Here is a 27,012-nt window from a genome sequence, read left to right on the forward strand (position 1 = left end):
TGTTTTTAGTGAATCACGTAACCTATCTGGCACAATCCATGCTCCACACACACATAAACCCTGGGTCCCCTTATGCCCTATTGAGCAATTCCGAGGGAGTGAGGGAGGGAGAGGGAGATATCCACTTAAGGGTTGCAAGTGGGGTAAATGTTTTGTGGCGCTTACATTTCGCTCTCGCCTGGGTACATTGATACACTCCTGAACTTGCATCAATTGCTATAATTTTGGCTATTTTACATCGACGTTGGGGCAACATGTCGGTTGCGTCTGCATCAATACAGTTTTTTACTCGTTTGTTACGATATCGAACGAAATGTGCCGTTCCGTTTCATGCAGCATCTAGGATTTTAATATCACCATACCTGCCCCAGGTCTTTGGCGGTAATAAGGTGCTACTGGGCACCTGTGCACAGCCACTCAGGTAGGAAAATGTGACGTCTAAAATTGTATTATTTAGCATTCAACACTAGCCATGCCATAGAAAGACAGATGAAACAATGTTTGCATGTCGACTGAATGCACCTGATACATTTCAATTAGGCTATTCAACGTCAACATAACTTTTATCATATTTTATGAATGAGAAAGTATCCGATTAAGGTCAGCAATATTTGTTCAGCATGGAACGTTATAAAGGCAGGATGCGTGGAAGTCCTGCTGCGTATATATGTGGCACACTTGTGCAGTCATCAGTTCTTTCCTACAGAAAGAGTAAAATCTTTCTTTAGGAAACATCTGCCGACTGCACACTTTGGGTAGCCTGTCCTACTGTTGTATGATTGGCTCCCTGATAAAAAAAATAATATTCTAAGTGACGCTTGTCCCCTTGCCTGGTTATTACAAACGAAGCATTTGCCTTGCCGAGGTAGTTGAAGTGCGTTCTGTGTGATGTATACGTTGGATTTATCGAACGTATGCGTCAAACTGTATGCGTTGAAGGCGTGACAGAAATACTAGCAGAAGGTGAATGTTGAACTTTTGTTGCACACATATCCAGATGATACTGCGTACACTATCGGTATGCTCAAAGAGTAGAAGTTTATTTTTTCGAAATGAAGTATTTAGCGAACATACAGCAGCGGAATAATTCATTTTGTGTCGTCAGGCAATACGTCCCCAGGGTTAAGCTTTATCCAATCACGGCGCAACAGTATTTTTTCTCTCCCTTTGTGCACGTGTCACTTGCAGTGCTATACAGTGTCGCAAGTTTTTAGGCCTAGCCTTGCAATATCAAAAACGTTGCAAAAACAGCCGTGTGCACAGTCACTCAGGTAGGAAAATGTAATGTCTATAATTGTATTATGCGCGTGTGTGCATATACTATTTAGGGTTAGGACCCTATAATTTGAATAATTTCATAGGATCTATGGCTGTGATATTAAAACAATCTCGGTAGTTTTATAATGACATGGCCTTGAACACAGCCACAAACTACATCTGGATTTACCATCTAGAGAAACTCTACACAGAGACGCATACAAAGCGTCTCCATTTACCAAATGGAGGGAGAGCTTTGTATGCGTCTCTGTGTAGAGTTTCTCTAGATAGAGAAATTCCCAAGGAACGAACTGAAAGTGCCATGCTTTAATCTCTAGTAGAGAGAGTGATCAAGTGCACAATCCAGGGAGAAGGGATCGAGACTCCTTACCAAAATTGTCTTCTCACTTATAGACACTAGAGGACAGCAACACATCACCATAAACCACTGTGTACTGTGGGAGAGACGTCTTTCCCTTGTGGTTGAACTCATTTGGTTTAGTATTGTATTTGATGTATTTCACATTTCTAGTTGTTGCCTATGCAGGGCCGTGCACAGACCATTCGGGGGGCAGGTATTCAAAATGGAAAAAAAATCTCCAAATTCATAAAAATGTATTGTAAATGAAAGATAAACATTTTTGCTAAAATAATTACTATATTATTGATCAATTGACTATGACTTTTCAAATCACCCAGTAGTGCTATCTGCAGAGTTAGCTCCAGATAAATGTTGCAATTCTTCAACCATTCCTGGACCTGCGACCAAAAACAAGCTACATATGGACAGTACCAAAAACAATTATCTAATGATTATTCACACAAAATCTGCAGAGCTGGGATGGTTGTATCCCCCATATATATATAACATTATGTTGGTTGCAAGAATTTAGTATAATTGAACTATAAAAAATCAAGTGTTAATCAAATGTTATGCTGCTGTGGCGGTACTGTTGATATTTATGCCTTGATCACACCGACAGCATCATTGTGAAAAATGGTACGCCGCATAATTTGGATATGTATGCAACAAAAGTTCAACATTCACCTTCTACTATTTCTGTCAAGCCGTCTTCGATAAATCCAAGGTATGCACCACACAACGCATTGCAACTGGCTCTGTAACGCAATGCTGCAAGGCAAACGCAGCATTCTAATGGAAATGAATGTACTTCTGGTGTACCAAAACGCAATGACACTAACGATGTGATCAAAGAGTTAAACTAGGTAGCTAGCTATACACACTCGAACAGTGACCACGTCTCTCAAGCCATGCATGTTCAGTGGGTGTGGGTAAAATCTCAGGGTATGCCAATCCAGGAAGAAAATCCATATTACAACCTGTGTGTTGTGGAAATTGCATTGTTTACTCTATAACCTGCTAGTGCATATGCTTTAGCATTGTGATATATAGTATATGCCTAAGGCCGAGACAATAAGAAGACACAGTGGCAGAATGAATTCAACCACACCTTTTGTTTCATTACAAAACCAGAGAGCAAAATCTGTCTGAAGTCCACAAAACATATTGCATGTAACAAACAGTTAAATGACCTACAGCATGCTCAAGCAAGGTAATGTTTCCGACTCACCCTACTTGTATAGAAACGCCAATGCCATCTTCCTTTTTCATGTTGCCTAAATGGTCTTTGATTTTGTCATACAGTACACACTTTTAGTTTTTGTTGTCCTAGGCTACCTGGCTAAAATTCTTGCTTGCTAGCCTAACTTCCTTTTATGGGCAACGATACGCCAGGCCAGCTAGTTAACATTAGCATACTACATCAAGCTACTTCCATCCTCTCAGGGCAAGGGCACAATGTATGGATTTATGGTTGGATCAGAATCGCGGTTATAATCATTGGCCATTATTGAGAATTAAGGAAAACTATAAGTCCATATCCCTATCTCCATCCATGACTAATTTAGGAAAGCCACCAGAGGACAACAACACAAGGAGATGCAATAATCTTTTTGCGCGGTATGCAAACTAGAGTGGGTCTAGGGTTTCTGGGATAGTGGTGTTGATGTGGGCCATTACCAACCTTCCAAAGCTATTCATGGCTACGACCGTGAGTGCTACGGGTCTGTAATCATTTAGGCAGGTTTCCTTTGTGTTCTTGGGCACAGGGACTATGGTGGTCTGCTTGAAACATGTTGGTATTACAGACTCAATCAGGGACATGTTGAAAATGTCAGTGAAGACACCTGCCAGTTGGTCAGCACATGTCCGGAGCACACGTCCTGGTAATCCTTCTGGCCCCACAGCCTTGTGTATATTGACCTGTTTAAAGGTCTTACTCATGATGGCTACGAAGAGCATGATCACACAGTCATTCGGAACAGCTGATGCTTTCATGCATGTTGTGTTGCTTGCCTCGAAGCGAGCATAGAATTGTTTTAGCTCGTCTGGTAGGCTCGTGTCACTGGGCAGCTCGCCGCTGTGCTTCCCTTTAGTTTGTAATAGTTTGCAAGCACTGTACACCATAGTAACCTCCAAGCTCGTCATCAAGCTCGAGACCCTGGGTCTCGACCCCGCCCTGTGCAACTGGGTACTGGACTTCCTAACGGGCCGCCCCCAGGTGGTGAGGGTAGGCAACAACATCTCCACCCCACTGATCCTCAACACTGGGCCCCACAAGGGTGCGTTCGGAGCCCTCTCCTGTACTCCCTGTTCACCCACGACTGCGTAGCCACGCACGCCTCCAACTCAATCATCAAGTTTGAGGACGACACAACAGTGGTAGGCTTGATTACCAACAACGACGAGACGGCCTACAGGGAGGAGGTGAGGGCCCTCGGAGTGTGGTGTCAGGAAAATAACCTCACACTCAACGTCAACAAAACTAAGGAGATGATTGTGGACTTCAGGAAACAGCAGAGGGAACACCCCCCTATCCACATCGATGGAACAGTAGTGGAGAGGGTAGGAAGTTTTAAGTTCCTCGGCATACACATCACAGACAAACTGAATTGGTCCACCCACACAGACAGCATCGTGAAGAAGGCGCAGCAGCGCCTCTTCAACCTCAGGAGGCTGAAGAAATTTGGCTTGTCACCAAAAGCACTCACAAACTTCTACAGATGCACAATCGAGAGCATCCTGGCGGGCTGTATCACCTCCTGGTACGGCAACTGCTCCGCCCACAACCGTAAGGCTCTCCAGAGGGTAGTGAGGTCTGCACAATGCATCACCGGGGGCAAACTACCTGCCCTCCAGGACACCTACACCACCCGATGTTACAGGAAGGCCATAAAGATCATCAAGGACAACAACCACCCGAGCCACTGCCTGTTCACCCTGCTATCATCCAGAAGGCGAGGTCAGTACAGGTGCATCAAAGCTGGGACCGAGAGACTGAAAAATAGCTTCTATCTCAAGGCCATCAGACTGTTAAACAGCCACCACTAACATTGAGTGGCTGCTGCCAACACACTGACTCAACTCCAGCCACTTTAATAATGGGAATTGATGGGAAATGATGTAAAATATATCACTAGCCACTTTAAACAATGCTACCTATTATAATGTTTACATACCCTACATTATTTATCTCATATGTATACGTATATACTGTACTCTATATCATCTACTGCATCTTTATGTAATACATGTATCACTAGCCACTTTAACTATGCCACTTTGTTTACATACTCATTTCATATGTATATACTGTACTCGATACCATTTACTGTATCTTGCCTATGCCGCTCTGTACCATCACTCATTCATATATCTTTATGTACATATTCTTTATCCCCCTACACTTGTGTGTATAAGACAGTAGTTTTGGAATTGTTAGTTAGATTACTTGTTGGTTATTACTGCATTGTCAGAACTAGAAGCACAAGCATTTCGCTACACTCGCATTAACATCTGCTAACCATGTGTATGTGACAAATAACATTTGATTTGATTTGAAGACGAGCGTCGGAGCCAGTGTAGTATGATTCAATTTTAGCCCTGTATTGACGCTTTGCCTGTTTGATGGTTCGTCGCAGGGCATAGCAGGATTTCTTGTAAGCTTCCGGGTTAGAGTTCCGCACCTTGAAAACGGCAGCTCTACCCTTTTAGCTCAGTGCGAATGTTGCCTGTAATCCATGGCTTCTGGTTGTGGTATGTACGTACAGTCACTGTGGGGACGACGTCCTCGATGCACTTATTGATAAAGCCAGTGACTGATGTGGTGTACTCCTCAATGCCATCGGAAGAATCCCGGAACATGTTCCAGTCTGTGATAGCATAACAGTCCAGTAGTTTATCATCTGCTTCATCTGACCACTTTTTTCTAGAGCGAGTCACTGGTGCTTCCTGCTCCTGAATCAGGAGGATACAATTGTGGTCGGATTTACCAAATGGAGGGAGAGCTTTGTATGCGTCTCTGTGTAGAGTACAGGTGATCTAGAATTTGTTTCCCTCTGGTTGCACATGTAACATGTTGATAGAAATTTGGTGGAACTGATTTAAGTTTCCCTGCATTAATGTCTCCGGCCACTAGGAGCGCTGCCTCTGGGTGAGTGGTTTCCTGTTTGGTTATTTCCTTATTACAGCTGACTGAGTACAGTCTTAGTGCCAGCATCTGTCTGAGATGGTAAATAAACAGACACGAAAAGTATAGCTGAAAACTCTCTAGGCAAGTAGTGTGGCCTGCAATTTATCACAATATAGTAGAGACTTCCTTAGATTTCGTGCACCAGCTGTTGTTTACAAATATGCACAGACCGCCCCCCCCCGTCTTACCGGAGTGTGCTGTTCTATCTTGCCGGTGCAATGTCGATCTTGCCGACGTATGTCCCGCTAGCTGAATATCCATGTCGTCATTCAGCCATGATTCCCTGAACCATAGGATATTACAGTTTTTGATGTCCCGTTGGTAGGATACTCGTGATCGTACCTCGTCTAATTTATTGTCCAATGATTGCATATTGGCGAGTAGTATTCGACGGTAACAGCAGCTTTCCCACTCGCCTTCTCCGGGTTTCGCTCGAATGTGTTTTCTGGTGAGATATATATATTTTGAGTTTTGGGGGGGAAGCCTGACTTCCCTTGGAAACTATAAATACACACCACTGTGAATGTTTGGAAACCGAGTGCAATCTCTGTACAGGGCAGGCTGGAGAAATGTGTAGTATTGCAGGAAATTAACTTTAAAACAAAAAATTCTCTACACCGTCAAGAGGGGAGCCAACCAAACAATTCTTATGTTGGGCCCACCAAAAGGCTAGAGTTTGCCCTTCTTGTTAGTGACAGCAGCATTGACACTTTGATCTTAAGACTAAACCAAGTCGCCTGGTTACAATGAAGACTGTTTGTTTGTTTTAGGGGGGAGGACCATAGACTGATATGACAATTATTAAACTCTTGGTTTTACCGCTGTTAAACCCTATGACAGTGATTCATCATGTGAGAGTAGTAACGGAGAAAGTGTGTTCTTATTGTCTAACTCTTCTGGCCCACACAGTACAGCACACAGAAACAACCTTGTTAAAGTCTGTTATGTGGATGGTGTTTGGATGCTGTGCTCTGGCTACCAAACTACAAGTGTTGGATGCTAAACAGACAGTGTTGCTTTCCTCAGATGAAGTAGAGTGTTAAAGAAGTTCCTACAGTATAAGATGAAGGGATACTGTGACCAGACAGAACTATAGCAGCACCATGGTTGGACCACCATCCACTAAAAGCCTACATAGCAGTGCAACTTTGTTTTTGTAGTAAAGGAAGTAACTGAAAAATAAGTGAATGATGTGTGTATGGGTAGCATTACCTCACTGGTATACCAGTAAATAACACTTTCCCAGCCTCCGAAAGGTGGGGTTGCCCACGAGCCCTGGAGGGCCCATGCGCCTGTCATCAATGTCTCTTTTTTTGACAGTAACCCTCCAAAAAGTAATAGTACATTTCCATATGTACTAGGAATGTAAGTGTTTGTTTCTTGGGCTTCAGAAATTTGACTGAAAAAGTGACTCAGGCCTTGATTTGTATTTATTTCTACTGATTGAATGTTTTATTTTATATTATCTACCCTTTTTTTTCTCCACAGTTTCGTGATATCCAATTGTCTCATCGCTGCAACTCCCGTACGGACTCGGGAGAGTCGAAGGTCGAGAGCCGTGTGTCCTCCTAAACACAACCTAACCAAGCCGCACTGCTTCCTGACACAATGCCGACTTAACCCGGAATCCAGCCGCACCAATGTGTCGGAGGAAACACCGTACACCTGGCGACCGTGTCAGCGTGCACTGCGCCCGGCCCACCAAAGGAGTCGCTAGTGCACAATGGGACAAGAACATCCCTGCCGGCCAAACCCTCCCCTAACCCGGACGGCGCCGGCCCAATTGTTTTTTAAATTTTATATCACTTTTATTTAACCAGGTAGGGCAGTTCCCATTTACAACTGCGACCTGGCCAAGATAAAGCCAAGCAGTTTGATAAAAACAACAGAGTTACACATAAACAAACCCTACAGTCAATAACACAATAGAAAAATCTATGTACAGTGTGTGCAAATGTAGAAGAGTAGGGAGGTAAGGCAATAAATAGGCCATAAAGGTGAAATAATTACAATTTAGCATTAATACTGGAGCAATAGATGTGCAGGTGAGGATGTGCAAGGAGAGATACTGGGGTGCAAAATAGCAAGAAGATAAATAACAATATGAGGAGAGGTAATTGGGTGTGCAATTTACAGATTGTACACAGCCAGGTACAATGATTGGTAAACTGCTCTGACAGCTGATGCTTAAAGTTAGTGAGGGAGATATGTCTCCAGCTTCAGTGATTTTTGCAATTCATTCCAGTCATTGGCAGCAGAGAACTGGAAGGAAAGGCGGCCAAAGGATGTGTGTTCTTTGGGGATGACCAGTGAAATATACATACTGGAGCGCGTGCTACCGGTGGGTGTTGCTATGGTGACCAGTGAGCTGAGATAAGGTGGGGCATTACCTAGCAGACTTATAGATGACCTGGAGCCAGTGGGTTTGGCGACGAATATGTAGTGAGGGCCAGCCAACGAGAGCATACAGGTCGCAGTGGTGGGGAGTATATGGGGCTTTGGTGACAAAACAGGTGGCACTGTGATAGATTACATCCAGTTTCCTGAGTAGTGTTGGAGGCTATTTTGTAAATGACGTCGCCGAAGTCAAGGATCGGTAGGATAGTCAGTTTGACACGGGTATGTTTTAGAGGTCGACCGATTCATCGGAATGGCCGATTAATCAGGGCTGATTTCAAGTGTTCATAACAATCGGAAATCTGTATTTTTGGACACCGATTTGGCCGATTTTAAATAAATACTTTTTATTTATTTAAAAAACACCTTTATTTAGGTAAGTCAGTTAAAGAACACATTCTTATTTTCAATGACGGCCTAGGAACTGTGGGTTAACTGCCTTGTTCAGGGGCAGAATGACAGATTTTTACCTTGTCAGCTCGGGGATTCAATCTTACGGTTAACTAGTCCAACGTGCTAACCACCTGCCTTACATTGCACTCCGTGGAGCCTGCCTGTTACGCGAATGCAGTAAGAAGCCAAGGTAAGTTGCTAGCTAGCATTAAACTTATCTTATAAAAAACAATCAATCATAATCACTAGTTAACTACACATGGTTGATGATATTACTAGTTTATCTAGCGTGTCCTGCGTTGCATATAATCGATGCGGTGCGCATTCGTGAAAAAGGACTGTCGTTGCTCCAACGTGTACCTAACCATAAACATCAATGCCTTTCTTAAAATCAATACACAAGTATATATATTTTTAACCTGCATATTTAGTTAATATTGCCTGCTAACATTAATTTATTTTAACTAGGGAAATTGTGTCACTTCTCTTGCAACAGAGTCAGGGTATATGCAGCAGTTTGGGCCGCCTGGCTCGTTGCAAACTGTGTAGACTATTTCTTCCTAACAAACACAGCCAACGTTGCCAAACAGGGTTATGATTTAACAAAAGCGCATTTGCAAAAAAAGCACAATCGTTGCACGACTCTACCTAGCCTTAAACATCAATGCCTTCCTTAAAATCAATACACAGAAGTAGATATTTTTAAACCTGCATATTTAGCTAAAAGAAATCCAGGTTAGCAGGCAATATTCACTTCTCTTGCGTTCATTGCACGCAGAGTCAGGGTATATGCAACAGTTTGGGCCGCCTGGCTCATTGCGAACTAATTTGCCAGAATTTTACGTAATTATGACATTACATTGAAGGTTGTGCAATGTGTCTTGTCTTTACTATCATTAACTGAAGACTGATAGTCCTTATCAAAGATTCTCTGTAATTAGTTATTAGGCGATTAGACTGATTAATCATGTAACCGTAATTACTAGGAAGTCAGGGCACCAAGGAAAAATATTCAGATTACAAAGTTATAATTTCCTAAAATAACTTTTCAGATACTTTATCTGATCAATTAGTCTTCGAATTAATGAATTATTTACTTTAACTCACGTTAGTCTCATTCCAAACGCCATAAATTGTTGGTTATCTGCACAAACCCAGTCTTCACTATGAGTCATCCATACATCAATTGTCTTAAATAATTGATTTATTACTAAGTAATTCACAGAAATGCATAAACAAACAAGGTAAATGTGGTTACATGAAATGATAGGAGAATGTGCCCTAGTGGGCTAAACCGGCAGGGCGGCTTGTTAGACAAAAGGGGAAGTGGGGGTCAACTAAGAAATCACTACAAAGTGATAATTATGACAATTGAAATGCTAATCCTTTGCACATGAATACTCACTCATTTGGGAAAAATTGCAATCAATATATATATTTACGCTCAGTGTGTCGTCTTGATCGCTGGTGAAAAGTTTGTTTCTTTTGTAGAATTGTCTGTCTCTCTCCCTCTCTCTCTCTCTCTCTCTCGTGGTTATAGTGGATAGTTCAGTGTGACTGTTACGAATCCCTTATGGCCCGACAGTCTAGGGGGGGGGATGGTAATGAGACCCGTAACATAACTCATGCAAATTATTATTGTGATAAAGTAAAAGTGTGAACGAAATAACCAGGACAACTGAAATCTACCGTCAAACTCAAAGTTTATTTATAAACACACAGTAATGGGGGGAGCAGGAAAAGGGGCTGAGCTGGACCCAAGGAAAGAAACAATAAATATACAAAAACACCCCTAAGCTAGACTAGCCTACTTTAACAACAGCTAACTAACCAAAAATACAGTGGGTGGTCTGCCCAGTTCTAACTAGTGTATTTAACAAAGTTCACCTACGGGTAGTGTATGCCCATGGGCGACTTGTCTTGGTTTCCCCCTTTTCCCACCAGCAACAAACAAACACCATAACCAAAAACAATACTCACAGGTGATGACAAAGTGCTATGGAGGTGCTCAAACAAAAGAGCGGTTAAGACACAAAGCGAGAGTGAAACACAGATACCTACAGACATGGCATTTACAGAGAGATTGAGCTCTAGAGCAAACAAATGATGGGGTTTTTAAACCAAGGGAAAGGAACTGTGATAGGGTAGGAAACAGGAGGAGGTGTGTCTTCTGATTGATGATTGACTGATTGGGGAGTGATGATTTTCACCTGTGAGGGGAGACGGAGAGAAAAGAAACACACACACAGGATACACACACACACAGGATAACTGTATCCGTAACAGTGACATTAATTCATTTCGTTATAGAATGTATGTTTCGGCGGTTGTCGTTCTTCGCGTTCAATGATACCGAATTCCTAGCTGCAGACTAGTAATTAATATCAGACCTGTTCTTATTCTGTCGGGATATCGATAGTCTACGAGTTTAACCACATGGTATGGTTAAAAGATTCAGCAATGGTCTACAACCTTTGTCCTCCTAATGGAGAAAAACATGGTCTGCAACCATTAGCCATCTCGTAATTGAGGTAACCTCGGTCTGCTGATCGAAAACCCGAGTGGGGTTTTTATTCGGAAGTGCCCGAAAAGGGCTGTCCCAGGAGGCCTGACCCTAACTGGGCTCAGGGGCGGTCTTCTGATTTATTTCAAATCAAAAGGGAATTGTAAAAATACAGAACAGTTCCGTATTTCACTGAAAGAATAAACACTTTGTTTTCGAGATGATAGTTTCCAGATTCGACCATATTAATGACCTAAGGACTGACGGGATGAGGTCAATATCCTTCCAGGATACCCGGGCCAGGTCGATTAGAAAGGCCTGCTCGCTGAAGTGTTTTAGGGAACGTTTGACAGTGATGAGGGGTGGTCGTTTGACCGCGGACCCATGCAAAGAGGCAGTGATCGCTGAGATCCTGGTTGAAGACAGCAGAGGCGTATTTAGTGGGTAAGTTGGTCAGGATGATATCTAAGGCCGGGGTAGCCAGGTGGAACGCATGACCAGCCGTAGAAAAATGGTTATGCCCATGGTTACGGATTTAGGGTTGTACCTGGGAGGTTCCTTGATAATTTGTGTGAGATTGAGGGCATCTAGTTTAGATTGTAGGACGGCCGGGGTGTTAAACATGTTCCAGTTTAGGTCACCTAACAGTACGAACTCTGAAGATGGATGGGGGGGAAATCAATTCACATATGGTGTCCAGGGCACAGCTGGGGGCTGAAGGGGGTCTATAACAAGCGACAATGGTGAGAGCCTTGTTTCTGGAAAGGTGGATTTTTAAAAGTAGAAGCTCGAATTGTTTGGGCACAGACCTGGATAGTAAAGACACAACTTTGCAGGCTATCTCTGCAGTAGATTGCAACTCCGCCCCCTTTGGCAGTTCTATCTTGTCGGAAAATAAGCCAGGATTCAGACATGGCTAGGACATCCGGGTTGGCGGAGTGTGCTAAAGCAGTGAATAAATCAAACTTAGGGAGGAGGCTTCTAATGTTTACATGCATGAAACCAAGGCTTTTATGGTTACAGAAGTCAACAAATGAGAGCGCCTGGGGAATGGGATTGGTGCTGGGGGCTGCAGGGCCTGGGTTAACCTCTACATCACCAGAGGAACAGAGGAGGAGTAGGATAAGGGTACGGCTAAAGGCTGTAAGAATTTGTCGAATCGGGCATTCTGAACAGAGAGTAAAAGGAGCAGATTTCTGGGCGTAGGAGAATAAATTCAAGGCATAATGTGCAGACAAGGGTATGTTAGGATGTGAGTACAGTGGAGGTAAACCTAGTCATTGCGTGACGATGAGAGCGGTTTTGTCTCTAGAGGCACCAGTTAAGCCAGGTGAGGTCACCGCATGTGTGGGGGGTGGAACTAAGGGGCTAACTAGGGCATATTGGGCAGGGCTGGGGGCTCTGCAGTGAAATAAGACAATCACTAACCAAAACAGCAATAGACAAGGCATATTGACATTAGGGAGAAGCATGTGTAGCCGGGTGATCATAGGTTCCAATGAGTAGCAATAGATTATTCAGGGAGACGATTTCAGTAGTTTCTACTATGCTAGGCAAGCTAGCGAGCCGGGGCTAGCAGATGGGCCTCTGGTGACGTTGCAACGGAAGAGACTGATTGAAACCACCTCTGAAGATTACGTCAGCAGACCAGTCATGATGAATCGTCCGGGCTCCGTGTCGGCAGTAAGGAGGCCAGGCCAATTGGCAAAAGAGGAATTGTAGCCCAAGAATTGGCTGGTGGACCTCTTCGGCTAGCCGGGAGATGGGCCTAGCTCAAGGCTAACTGGTGCTTGCTTCGGGACAGTGATGTTATTTTTATTTTATTTTTTATTTTACCTTTATTTATTTAACTAGGCAAGTCAGTTAAGAACAAATTCTTATTTTCAATGACGGCCTAGGAACAGTGGGTTAACTGCCTGTTCAGGGGCAGAATGACAGATTTTGTACCTTGTCAGTTCGGGGGTTTGTATTTGCAACTTTCCAGTTACTAGTCCAACGCTCTAACCACTAGGCTACTCTGCCGCTCCAGCCAGGAGTATCCACGCGGATTGCATCTAGCTAGCTGCGATGAGCCGGTGTAAAAGTTCAGAGCTTGCAGTAGGAATTCGGAGATGTGGTAGAGAAAAAGCAGTCCGATATGCTCTGGGTTGATATCGCTCTGTGCAGACTGGCAGGTATTGACCGAGCTGAGGCTTGCTGTTGTCCGAGTTAACGGTGAAGACCGCTAGCAGTGGCTAACTGACTAGTAGCTAGTTAGCTGGCTAGCTTCTGATGGGGGTTCCGGTTCTAAAGTATTAAAATAGCAGATCCTTACCACATTGGGTGAGGCTGGTTGCAGGAGAGTATATTTAGTACGTAGATGGAAAGTAGATTTAAATATATACGAAAAAACTATATTTACTTGAGACAAGACAACACACACTTCCGACTGCTACGCCATCTTGGATTAATAATGTGCCATGCCCCATGGGTCTCCTGGTCGCAGCCGGCTGTGACAGAGCCTGGATTCGAACCCAGAATCTCTAGTGGCACAGCTAGTGTTGCGATGCAGTGCCTTTTTTAGACCACTGTGCCACTCGGGAGGCCCTACTGATGTTTAAAGGGATATCGGTGAACAAATGCCTTGGTCAAGGCTATGATCGCGCCCGTGCAGTGAGTGGAGTTTACTCAGGTGTTCAAAAGCCCATATCAGACCGATACCCTAATGTTTCTTAGATAGGTCTTTATAAGTTCAAGGTTTTAGTTTAGAAAACGATCTCTCCGCAGAAGTGACAGTTACAGGGATGGTAAAAATAGCTTGTTGTAGCAACATCAGGGAAACCTGGCAGAAGGGTGCTTCAAATACAAATTCCGCAACGTCTTTAATTGAGCCTCTCATTCTCCTTAATGGCCGGCCTCAACACGTTACGAAAAGAGATGAACTGTATAGGAAGCTCTGAGGACAGGTAGTCTGGATACTGGACAGCCAATAAATTGGCAGATTCAAACAGATGATCATCTTTAGCGGAAAACAGTTATTGAAAAAAGGGATTTCGTTCATACTGGTGAACCGGCGTTTGAGTTCTGTGGTTGCAATATCAACAGTCCCTTATCTTAGGTATACACTATGTGTACAAAATATTATGAACACCTGCTCTTTCCATGACAGACTGACCAGGTGAAAGCTATGGTCCCTTATTGATGTCACTTGTTAAATCCACTTCAATCAGTGTAGATGAAGGGGAGGATTCCGGTTAAAAAATATATTTTTAAGCCTTGAGACTATTGAGACATGGATTGTGTATTTGTACCATTCAGAGGGTGAATGGGCAAGACAAAATATTTAAGTACCTTTTGAACGGGGTATGGAGTAGGTGCCAGGTGAACCTGTTTGTGTCAAAAACACTGCAGGGTTTTTCATCCTGATTAGTTTTCTGTGTGTATCAAGAATGGTCCACCACCCAAAGGACATCCAGCCAACTTGACACAACTGTCAGAAGCTTTGGGGTTAACATGGGCCAGCATCTCTGTGGAATGCATTCAACACCTTGTAGAGTCCATGCCCTGACGAATTGAGGCTGTTCTGAGGGCAAAAAGGGTGGATGCAACTCAATATTAGGAATGTGTTCTTAATGTTTGTACACTCAGTGTATATTGGCATGCATCAAATCAAATTGTATTTGTCACATGCGTTGAATACAACCGGTGTAGACTTTACAGTGAAATGCTTACATTACAAGCCATTAACCAACAATGTAGATTAAGAAAAATAAGTGTTAAAAATGTATTTACTAAAATAAACTGATGTAAAAAATAAATAAAATAAAAATATATTTGTTTATATAATTAAAGAGCAACAATAAAATAACTAACGAGGCTTTATACAGGGGGTGCCAGTTCAGAGCCAATTTGCAGGGGCACAAGGTAATTGTGCTATTGCAAATTAGTCAAGGTAATTGAGGTAATATATAGAGGTAAGGTGATAATAAACAGAGTAGCAGCAGCATAAAAATGGTGGGAGGGAGTCAATGCAAATAGTCTGTGTAGCCATTTGATTAGCTGTTCAGGAGTCTTATGGCTTGGGGGTAGAAGCTGTTAAGAAGCCTTTTGGACCTAGACTGCGCTCTGGTACCGCTTGCCGTGTGGTAGCAGAGTGAACAGTATATGACTAGGGTGGCTGGAAGGCTTTTTAGGGCCTTCCTCTGACACCGTCTGGTACTGTAGAGAGGTCCTGGATGGCAGGAGGCTTGGCCCCAGTGATGTACTGTGGCATACGCACTACCCTCTGTAGTGCCTTGTGGTTGGAGGTCAAGCAGTTGCGATGGTGCAGCTGTAGAACTTTTTGAGGAACCATGCCACATCTTTTCAATCTCCCGAGGGGGAATGGGCATTGACGTGCCCTCTTCATGACGGTCTTAGTGTGTTTGGATCATGATAGTTTGTTGGTGACGTGGACAAGCTCTCAACCTGCTCCACTACAGCCCCATCGATGAGAATGGGGGCGTGCTTGGACCTACATTTCCTGTAGTCCACGATCATCTCCTTTTGTTTTGATCATGTTGAGGGAGAGGTTGTTTTCCTGGCACCACACTGTCAGGTCTCTGACCTCCCTATATGCTGTCTCATGATTGTCTGTGATCAGGTCTACCACTGTTGTCGTCTGCAAACTTAATGATGGTGCTGGAGTCGTGCTTGGCCATGCAGTCATAGGTGAACAGGGAGTACAGGAGGGGACTGAGCATTCGCCTCTGAGGGGCCCCTGTGTTGAGGATCAGCATGGCAGATGGGTTGTTACCTGTTGAGTCCCATTGTCCTTAGCTTAGTGATGAGCTTTGAAGGCCCTATCGTGTAGAAGGCTGAGCTGTAGTCAATGAATAGCATTTTCACATAGGTGTTCCTTTTGTCCAGGTGGGAAAGTTGGGGCGATCTGTTGGGGCGGTATGCAAATTGGAGTGGGTCTAGGGTTTATGGGATAATGGTGTTGTGAGCCATGACCAGCCTTCCAAAGCACTTCATGGCTACAGACTTGAGTGCTACGGGTGGTAGTCATTTTGGCAGGTCACCTTGGTGTTCTTGGGCACAGGGACTATGGTGGTCTGCTTGAAACATGTTGGTATTACAGACTCCGTAAGAGAAGGGTTGAAAATGTCAGTAAAGGCACTTGCCAGTTGGTCAGCACGTGCTCGTAGTACACGTCCTGGTAATCTGTCTGCGGCCTTGTGAATGTTGACCTGTTTAAAGCTCTTCCTCACATTGGCTATGGAGTGCGTGCATCATTCAAGACTTAAGTTTTTAAATTGTTTGCAGTTTATTAGGTACCCCCATCTAGTACCGCGTCGGACCCCCCCCCCCCCCCTCCCACTCAGTTACTTAGGTCACTCGTTTTGCACATCCTAATGTTCAATCGAACAGTAACTGGATGCCTGTTTGCCTGCTTTATATAGCAAGCCATGGCCACGTGACTGTCTGTAGGAGCGAACCATTTCTGTGAGCCTAATGCCCAATAAACAGGCCACTGAGTGTAATACACAATGTCACTGGAAAGACTGTCTGGGTTGGCAATACTCGGTATAGAAAACAGTCGGTCCAGCAACCTGGACATTCAGGCCATGTTGAAAACATTTACACACAAAAAATGAGGACTTCAGGAGACCAGGGGAGTCTCTCAAATTGGATTTAATTTAATTAAATGTACCTTGAATATTGCAGGCCATTTCTATCCAAACTGGGAGAGAGTGAGAGGACGGCTCATGTCATGCAGGTTCAGCTAGCCTATAAAGGACAGTTGTATGTACAAAAAAATCTATTGGTAGCTGATTAGTATGCTGTTGCATCGAACATTTATTTTTACAATCTGAAATGTTTGAATTTCCAACTTGATTTACTGAAAAAGTAATTACATTATTACATTATTGCCGCCAGCCAACAGTCTAAAAATGGCAGCATTGCGTGTATAGATTTGTGAACTGTTAGGCTTAACATGAGAAAATAGGCCTACCAATAAACATTTATCCATTGCCCGGGCACCACAGAAAGCCTATCATAGGCATGCAGTCGCATAAATGTCAACATTTCAGCATCTTTGACAGCGATTGGTAGTCTATACTTTGAGTGACTGTCGGGGTCCAGTGCATTACCTGTAAACTTTATCTTTTGAGACTTCTAAGGTAACGAAATATCCTGGCAACGCTAACATATGTCATGCAAACTCATTTTTAGTTGGGTTCAAGGGCAAGCCAAAAGTTCTTTTTTGTATTATGTTATTCGTGGCTCACCTGAAAAGAACCCTGGTTCTCTCTCTCATTCTGTCTCCATTCACTTTATCTATCCTACTCTAGGTCAGAGGAGAAGGTGACTGTCTATTTCATCAACCGCGATGGGCGGAAGATCACCACTTCGAGTGCCAAGGGCGACAGTCTTCTAGACCTGGTGGTCGAACAAAACCTAGATATTGAAGGTTTTGGTAAGTGTGGTGTACCTAGGGCTGTGATGGTCATGGAATCTTGGATGACATAATTGGCCTGCCAAATGACTGCGGTCAGTGTAAAAAATGTTTTACACACATTATGCTGTCATTGAATGAAGAGAACTGGCGTCCCAATTCAAGTCAATGATAGCATAATGGGTGGACTGGCGGCCATTGCGACGAGCAAAGTAGGAAGTGTACCCATTATGTGCTGTGATTCATTGATTCAACTCAACTGACATTACTAAATATTCCATTGCATGAGCCAAATCTGCATAATTTGAATGAACATTCTACACTGAACAAAAATATGAATGCAACATGTAAGGTTTTGGTCCCATGTTTCATGAGCTGACATAAAAGATCCCCGAAATGTTCCATACGCACAAAATGCTTATTTCTCTCAAATTTTGTGCACAAATTTGTTTATCCCTATTAGTATTTCTCCTTTTCCAAGATAATCCATCCACCTGACAGGTGTGGCATATCAAAAAGCTGATTAAACAGAATTATCATTACACAGGTGCACCTTGTGCTGGGGACAATAAAAGGCCACAGTTTTGTCACACAGCACAATGACACAGATGTCTTACGTTTTGAGGGAGTGTGTAATTGGCATGCTTACTGCAGAAATGTCCACCTGAGCTGTTGCCAGAGAATGTTCATTTCTCTACCATAAGCCGCCTCCAATGTTGTTTTAGAGAATTTGGCAGTACATCCAACCGGCCTCACAAACGCAGACCACATGTATGGCGTCGTGTGGGTGAGAGGTTTGCTGATGTCAATGTTGTGAACAGAGTGCCTCATGGTGGCGGTGGAGATATGGTATCGGCAGGCATAAGATCCGGAGAACAAACACTATTGCATTTTATCGATTGCAGTTTGAATGCACAGAGAGATACCGTGACGAAATCCTGTCTTGCCATTCATCACCTCATATTTTACCATCATAATGCACGGCCCCATGTTGCAACGATCTGTACACATTTCCTGGAAGCTGAAAATGTCCCAGTTCTTCCATGGCCAGCATACTCAGACATTTCACCCATTGAGCATGTTGTGATGCTCTGGATCGAAGTGTACTACAGCGTGTTCCAGCAATATCCAGCAACTTCAGACAGCCATTGAAGAGGAGTGGGACAACATTCCGCAGGCCACAATCAACAGCCTGATCAACTCTATGCGAAGGAGATGTCGCATTGCATGAGGCAAAACGCCTACCTTTTTTTTAAAGGTATCTGTGACCAACAGATGCATATCTACAATCCCAGTCATGTGAAATCCATAGATTAGGGCCTATTGAATTTATTTAAATTGACTAATTTTCTTATATAAACTCTAACTCAGTAAAATCTTTGAAATTGTTACATGTTGCGTTTTATATTTTTGTTCAGTACACATTACCATGGAAATTATTGCATCACAATACCAGGCAGCCATTGCGAGTGCACCCATGAGTTTACCAGTCAAATTGCCAGGGTTAGCGGTTCCAAGCCTGTTCTATTCATTCTATTTCGATGTGTGCTGCTGCAGGGAGGGGGCTGTTGCATAGGCAACTGAAGACTTGTTTGCTACAACACCTTCCTTGTTTCAGCAAGGAGCAACAAAAGTTTCATCACGTTGTTAAGAGTCCATGTTACCACCAAAACGGACTCAACCACACAAATGCCCAGCCATCCCATCTTCAGTCAGTTTGTTGAACAAAAAATAAATGGTTATGACGGTCTTCATCCACAACCGTCAGTTACACTGTTATACGGTAATTGTGCCAGTCCTAGGTGTGCCATGGTGAAGTAGACTGCAGGCTTATGGATACTGTTCGCATCCTGGCAATTGCCAATGTGGGTCCATATTTCTGATGCTGTGTTTAGTTGATAAGATCCAATATACATTTCCTACAAGAAGCTGATGAAGAAGCCAGAGGATGACATGGCATTATTTCCATATTAGGGCGTGTAGTTAGACTGTCACTCTCTCACCAAGAGTGGCACTTTAACATGCTGCCCAGTTACCTCTGGCACTTCTACTAAATGTTTCCATGGCTTTATATGGATGAGCCCCAGCATCAAGCATTCTATCCAGACAGAGTGAGAGAACCAAGGGAGGGAGGGAAAGAGGTGGTGAGCACAATATGCGTCAGCAACATCACCTTTGATGTTTGCAAGGCTTTCTATCTTTCCCTCTGTCTCTCTGTCCAGCTCATTTCTCCTGCGCATCTGTCCTATTTAGGCATTGACATGATACAATCTGGATCCCTCAAAGAGCGCCATGGTAGAAAGAGGGGGAAAACCTGTCTGGGGTTCTGTCCTCCCCTGCAGATGTCAGGACTCCTCATCCTCCTGTCTAGAGAGAGGGGGAGAGAGCAGTAAACGAAGGCCACTGGAGGTCTATTTCTAGTCTCTAGTCTTGGGTGGTACACCCGGGGTATTGGGGGGGAAAAGCCATGGGATGGTTTTTCAATACCTCCAAAACTATTTATTAGAATTTTTTTGAGTAATGTTCAGATTTGTAGCTACATTTTAAGTAAATACCAGCAGTCAACTTGTGCAATACGTTAGGAGATGAAGCAGATTGCGTTCTTCATTTCACCTTACCGTAGTTCCCAGTTGAGCCAGTCACGTATCCGCACCCCCCTGTCCACATCGATGGGACAGTAGTGGAGAGGGTATTTTAAGTTCCTCGGCATACACATCACGGACAAACTGCATTGGTCCACCCACACAGACCGCGTCGTGAAGAAGGAGGCTGAAGAAATTTGTCTTGTCACCAAAAGCACTCACAAACTTCTACAGATGCACAATCGAGAGCATCCTGTCGGGCTGTATCACCGCCTGGTACGGCAAATGCTCCGCCCACAACCGTAAGCCTCTCCAGAGGGTAGTGAGGTCTGCACAACGCATCACCAGGGGCAAACTACCTGCCCTCCAGGACACCTACACCACCTGATGTCACAGGAAGGCCATAAAGATCATCAAGGACAACTACCACCCGAGCCACTGCCTGTTCACCCCGCTATCATCCAGAAGGCAAGGTCAGTACAGGTGCATCAAAGCTGGGACCGAGAGACTGAAAAACAGCTTCTATCTCAAGGCCATCAGACTGTTAAACAGCCACCACTAACATTGAGTGGCTGCTGCCAACACACTGACTCAACTCCAGCCACTTTAATAATGGGAATTGATGGAAATTGATGGAAAATATATCACTAACCACTTTATACAATGCTACTTAATATAATGTTTACATACCCTACATTACTCATCTCATATGTATATGTATATACTGTACTCTGTCATCTACTGCATCTATGTAATACATGTGTCACTAGCCACTTTAATAAACTATGCCACTTAATATAATGTTTACATACCCTACATTACTCATCTCATATGTATATACTGTACTCGATACAATCTACTGCATCTTGCCTATGCCGTTCTGTACCATCACTCATTCATATATCGTTATGTACATATTCTTTATCCCTTTACACTTGTGTGTATAAGGTAGTAGTTTTGGAATTGTTAGGTAGATTACTCGTTGGTTACTACTGCATTGTCGGAACTAGAAGCACAAGCATTTCGCTACACTTGCATTAACATCTGCTAACCATGTGTATGTGACAAATAAATTTGATTTGATTTGACGTGTTTGTTTGTAAATAGCATAACGGGAGAAAGCAGGAGCTGGTGAGTCCATAGCGTTCTATATCTATCTATTGGTGAGTCTTTATTGTGCAACGCACATGAGGTGATGAAGTTACTGAGTGGCGCAGTGGTCTAAGGTGTCACTACTGCCCCTGATTTGATCTGTATCACAACCGGGCGTGATCGGGAGTCCCAAAGGGCGGCACACAATTGGCCCAACGCCGTCCGGGTTAGGGCAGGGTTTGGCCGGGGCAGGCCGTCATTGTAAATAAGAATTTGTTATTAACTGACTTGCCTAGTTAAATAAATATATATATTTTTCTGCCAGAAGTCAGAGTTCTGGATGAGTTCTGTACAGCTGACATTTTTTCCCCTGTGCTTTCTACTGCTGTTTTTCCCCCTCCTCCGTTCTTCTCCCATCTGCTTTCTGTACACATGCTGCTCTTCCTTCAGAAAACCATGAATCACAACTTTGTTCATTTGCACAATTTGTCTCGTTCACTTTCGCTTGTAAGTATCCACACTCACTGAAAATTACATTGGGTAGCTACTAGCTATGCTTGTATAACTTGAGCTGGATTTGCCTGTCTTTGCAATTAGTTGGTTAGTTTTAGCTCGTTAGCATTTAGCTAATGGCATCTATGTGATTTGGCTATTACCTGTGCAAATGTTGTTAGCATTCTGGTAATAGACGATCAATGGGCTTTTTTTGAGTTGTTTGCGCCCCCTCATTTTATGTATGGGTTGCCCCAGGACTCGAACCCACTACCCTCGCGTTACAAGCAACATGCTCTACCAACTGAGCTACCAACGCGTGAACCCGCCTCTTGCAGAAGGAAGTCAGTCCCCTGAATGGAATGTGCTTTTGATAGGCTGAAATGATTTTTGTAGTGTTTCTGGGCAGGTCTGTGGTTTGGGCTGATGTAAAGCTTTCTCACAACCTCTCACCTCTTCCTCTCTCCTCACAGTATAAACTGTTCCATGCATTAGAGTAGGCGTTAATCCAGTGCCTTCAGAACTTCATCCTTACATATCCCATTTCTTTTTTTTTAAATGTAGCGAATTGCTTGTGCTTCTAGTTCCGACAATGCAGTAATAACCAACAAGTAATCTAACTAACAATTCCAAAACTACTGTCTTATACACAGTGTAAGGGGATAAAGAATATGTACATAAGGATATATGAATGAGTGATGGTACAGAGCAGCATAGGCAAGATACAGTAGATGGTATCGAGTACAGTATATACATATGAGATGAGTATGTAGACAAAGTGGCATAGTTAAAGTGGCTAGTGATACATGTATTACATAAGGATGCAGTCGATGATATAGAGTACAGTATATACGTATGCATATGAGATTAATAATGTAGGGTAAGTAACATTGTATAAGGTAGCATTGTTTAAAGTGGCTAGTGATATATTTACATAATTTCCCATAAATTCCCATTATTAAAGTGGCTGGAGTTGAGTCAGTGTCAGTGTCAGTGTGTTGGCAGCAGCCACTCAATGTTAGTGGTGGCTGTTTAACAGTCTGATGGCCTTGAGATAGAAGCTGTTTTTCAGTCTCTCGGTCCCAGCTTTGATGCACCTGTACTGACCTCGCCTTCTGGATGATAGCGGGGTGAACAGGCAGTGGCTCGGGTGGTTGATGTCCTTGATGATCTTTATGGCCTTCCTGTAACATCGGGTGGTGTAGGTGTCCTGGAGGGCAGGTAGTTTGCCCCCGGTGACGCGTTGTGCAGACCTCACTACCCTCTGGAGAGCCTTACGGTTGAGGGCGGAGCAGTTGCCGTACCAGGCGGTGATACAGCCCGCCAGGATGCTCTCGATTGTGCATCTGTAGATGTTTGTGAGTGCTTTTGGTGACAAGCCGAATTTCTTCAGCCTCCTGAGGTTGAAGAGGCGCTGCTGCGCCTTCTTCACGATGCTGTCTGTGTGGGTGGACCAATTCAGTTTGTCTGTGATGTGTATGCCGAGGAACTTAACTTGCTACCCTCTCCACTACTGTTCCATCGATGTGGATGGGGGGGTGTTCCCTCTGCTGTTTCCTGAAGTCCACAATCATCTCCTTAGTTTTGTTGACGTTGAGTGTGAGGTTATTTTTCTGACACCACACTCCGAGGGCCCTCACCTCCTCCCTGTAGGCCGTCTCGTCGTTGTTGGTAATCAAGCCTACCACTGTTGTGTCGTCCGCAAACTTGATGATTGAGTTGGAGGCGTGCGTGGCCACGCAGTCGTGGGTGAACAGGGAGTACAGGAGAGGGCTCAGAACGCACCCTTGTGGGGCCCCAGTGTTGAGGATCAGCGGGGAGGAGATGTTGTTGCATCCTGTGGTTTCAATCATATGAACGGAAAGTCAGTGAAGTCCTTCCCCTCTAGGACTGGGCTGTTTTCTACTGATAGATCCTGATATACATCATCCCTTAACAGTTTGATTTTAAATGTGTGTTCCCCAGGTGCGTGTGAAGGGACCCTGGCCTGTTCCACCTGTCATGTGATCCTGGATCAGAAGGTGTACAACCAGCTGGGGCCCATCACTGATGAGGAGAATGACATGCTGGACCTGGCCTTTGGCCTCACTGATACGTGAGTCACACACATACACAGACATTCCAAAACACACATTGGCGGGAAGGTGATTCTGGCCTATTAAAGGCCTCACAGACAAATGAGTGACATGCTTGCTGATGCATACACATCACATAGTATGTACTCTCTCCCACACATAGAACACCCATGAACATGTTGAGCCTGGCCCACAGCTTAACCTGCTGATAAATCACCTTATTTCAGGCAGGCTTCCAGCCAATAGAGATCAAGAGGTTCAGTTGCCGGGTGAGATGAGCAGATTAAAGATAATTGTTTCTTTCCAATTCACTTCACATTAGAATATAATTAGTTAGGTATGAAAAGGGTACTAATTCCCCTCAGGTGACAAATCAAATCAGTATGATTTGCCATATCAAATGTGTGTTTTCTCCCTCACGTGCTCTGTCTCAGCAACGTGATGCTCTCAGCCACCTTGTATTTGAGACTCTTGTTTGTCTATAACATTTAACCTGGTCAAGACCAGAGTTTTCCCCTGGCTGACCTTTCACATATCTAACATGATTCTCTGGAACACATCAATACCAGATACTGACTGTGGGTTTCTCTACTAATGAGGATGTGCTTCTCCCACATGGCTCCCATCCCAGTTTAAGACAAACAGTTTACACAGTAACTCACACATTTGGAATGATAACATAACATGTTACGTAAGGTCTATTCACATGTGAATGTGAACATAGTGTATGTGCGCTTATTATGCTAGTGTGATATTTTTTTATTATTAACCCCTCCACCAGACTTTTAAGACTTGGTGTTTGCTTTAACTGTCTGTAGCATCAAATTAGATTTTTGTAGATTTTAATTTTATCAATGATTTTGTCACAAAATGCATGAGACCAGCCTGGCCCTTGACCACAAAAGAGCCAAACCAGGTGCTAGTGGGAAGGGAATAGATTTGACAACATGGTTCCCTGTTAATAAAGTGTGTCTAATGACCTTGTCCCTGTACCTGCTGTCTGCGGTCCTGCAGGTCTCGTCTGGGTTGTCAGGTCTGCCTATCCAGAGATCTGGAGGGCATAACGGTCCGTGTGCCAGACCGGGTGAACGACATGCGGCGGTCTGATGATGCTGGACCTACACTGTAAAGCATCTTGTTGTTTTTACAGTATTATACAAAACTAACATTAAAGTACTATATTTAATGATTAATTGCCCTAAATCGAAATGCAATCTGGGTGATTTTAGGTGTAACTGATTAATTGATACTATACAATTCCTAAGAAACTTGGTTTAACAGTACATTCCTGTTAAGTGCTATATTTCCAATGGTTCTGTAATTCCACCCCACAGAATAGTGTACCCTTCCCTGTAGTGGGTTCATGGTATTGTTGTTTTCGTTAACATATTATGAGGTGGGCCTTGTAAGAGGCTGCATTTGTTCCACCGGTTAGTGAGAGTGAGGTACCAATTTAACTGATAGTGGTAGCAGTGCCTCAACAATTGAATGTGCATACAGTAGGGGACAGATTGGAGTGGCAGCAAGTCTTAAAACTTTAATGGTTTAGTATTTGCCATGTTCTTTGGTCTGTTTTGCCCTGCATTCACTGCCAGTTTAGAAGCCTTTGTTAAGGCCTCTAGAAGTGCAAGTGATATACAGTACCAGTCAAAAGTTTGGACACCTACTCATTCAAGGGTGTTTCTTTATTTTTACTATTTTCTACATTGTAGAATAATAATGAATACATAAAACTATGAAATAACACATATGGAACCATGTAGTAACCAAAAAAGTGTTAAATATATCAAAATATATTTTATATTTGACATTCTTCAAAGTAGTCACCCTTTTCCTTGATGACAGCTTTGCACACTCTTTGCACACTCTTGGCATTCTCAACCAGCTTCATGAGGTAGTCACTTGGAATGCATTTCAATTAACAGGTGTGCCTTGTTAAAAGTTCATTTCTTTCCTTCTTAGCATTTGAGCCAATCAGTTGTGTTGTCACAAGGTAGGGGTGGGTATACAGAATATTTGGTTTAAAAGAAATATCTATATATATACAGTGCCTTGCGAAAGTATTCGGCCCCCTTGAACTTTGCGACCTTTTGCCACATTTCAGGCTTCAAACATAAAGATATAAAACTGTATTTTTTTGTGAAGAATCAACAACAAGTGGGACACAATCATGAAGTGGAACGACATTTATTGGATATTTCAAACTTTTTTAACAAAACAAAAACTGAAAAATTGGGCGTGCAAAATTATTATTGTTCAAGGGGGCCGAAATACTTTCGCAAGGCACTGTATATATATATATATATATACACACACACACACACTATCATTCAAAAGTTTGGGGTCACTTAGAAATGTCCTTGTTTAAATATATATATTTGTAAATGTATCCATTAAAATAGCATCACATTGATCAGAAATACAGTGTAGACATTGTTAATGTTGTAAATGACTATTGTAATTGGAAATGGCAGATCTTTTTTTATGGAATATCTACATAGGCGTACAGAGGTCCATTATCAGCAAACATCACTCCTGTGTTCCGCTAGTAACCTACAGTAAATAGCTAGTAACCTACAGTAAATAGCTAGTAACCTACAGTAAATAGCTAGTAACCTACAGTAAATAGCTAGTAACCTACAGTAAATAGCTAGTAACCTACAGTAAATAGCTAGTAAGCGAATGTCAAGTTTTGTTTATAGATAAAATATTTTGTATTGTTGAAATGCTGAAATAAAATCGTTTTCCTAATTATTAAGATCAATGCATCCACTCTGTATATTATTTCTTACCGTCATTTTACCTTGTCATTCCACCTTGTCACCCACGTTCAGGTAGGCCTAAGCTATAATACTAACTTTACAAAACATTTCACATTTATAATCTCTAACATTCTGAGCGTTCTTCCTCTGTGTTCAGCATCTCTACACTGTTGCACTCTTCTCATTTTGTCAGACTCCTCCTTTCTCCCCCTGAGAAATGTGTGTTTATGTTGCCTCCGCTTTCCCCTAGTTCTAATTGAGACACAACTCAAAGATGGATCGTGTGGAATGTGTTGTCAGACTCAGAGGGGTTATTAGTGGGAGCAGTGAATAAGAAGTGGCTTCGACACAGTCACTCATCTGAGGTGTCGCTCAGTGATGACGTCATCTTTGTTCTGAGAGAGAGCTGCTGACAAACACATCAATCAACCGTCACTGAGAGAGAGGGAGGGAGGGGAGAGACCGGAGTAAAGGGGTGAGAAAGG

General features: G+C 43.2%; 1 protein-coding gene across 1 annotated transcript; it reads left to right on the plus strand.

The window, feature by feature from the left end:
* Positions 1 to 112: 112 nt before the first annotated feature.
* Positions 113 to 26,565, plus strand: LOC109871211 (adrenodoxin-like). The gene is made up of 4 exons (XM_031805948.1): positions 113 to 421; positions 17,421 to 17,545; positions 23,656 to 23,785; positions 24,780 to 26,565. Exons 1-4 carry the CDS (start codon positions 255 to 257, stop codon positions 24,892 to 24,894), a joined length of 537 nt encoding a protein of 178 aa, XP_031661808.1. The 5' UTR covers positions 113 to 254; the 3' UTR covers positions 24,895 to 26,565.
* The last annotated feature ends 447 nt before the right edge of the window (positions 26,566 to 27,012 follow it).

This window comes from Oncorhynchus kisutch, linkage group LG26 (assembly GCF_002021735.2).
Source record: "Oncorhynchus kisutch isolate 150728-3 linkage group LG26, Okis_V2, whole genome shotgun sequence".
Lineage (NCBI taxonomy): Eukaryota > Metazoa > Chordata > Actinopteri > Salmoniformes > Salmonidae > Oncorhynchus > Oncorhynchus kisutch.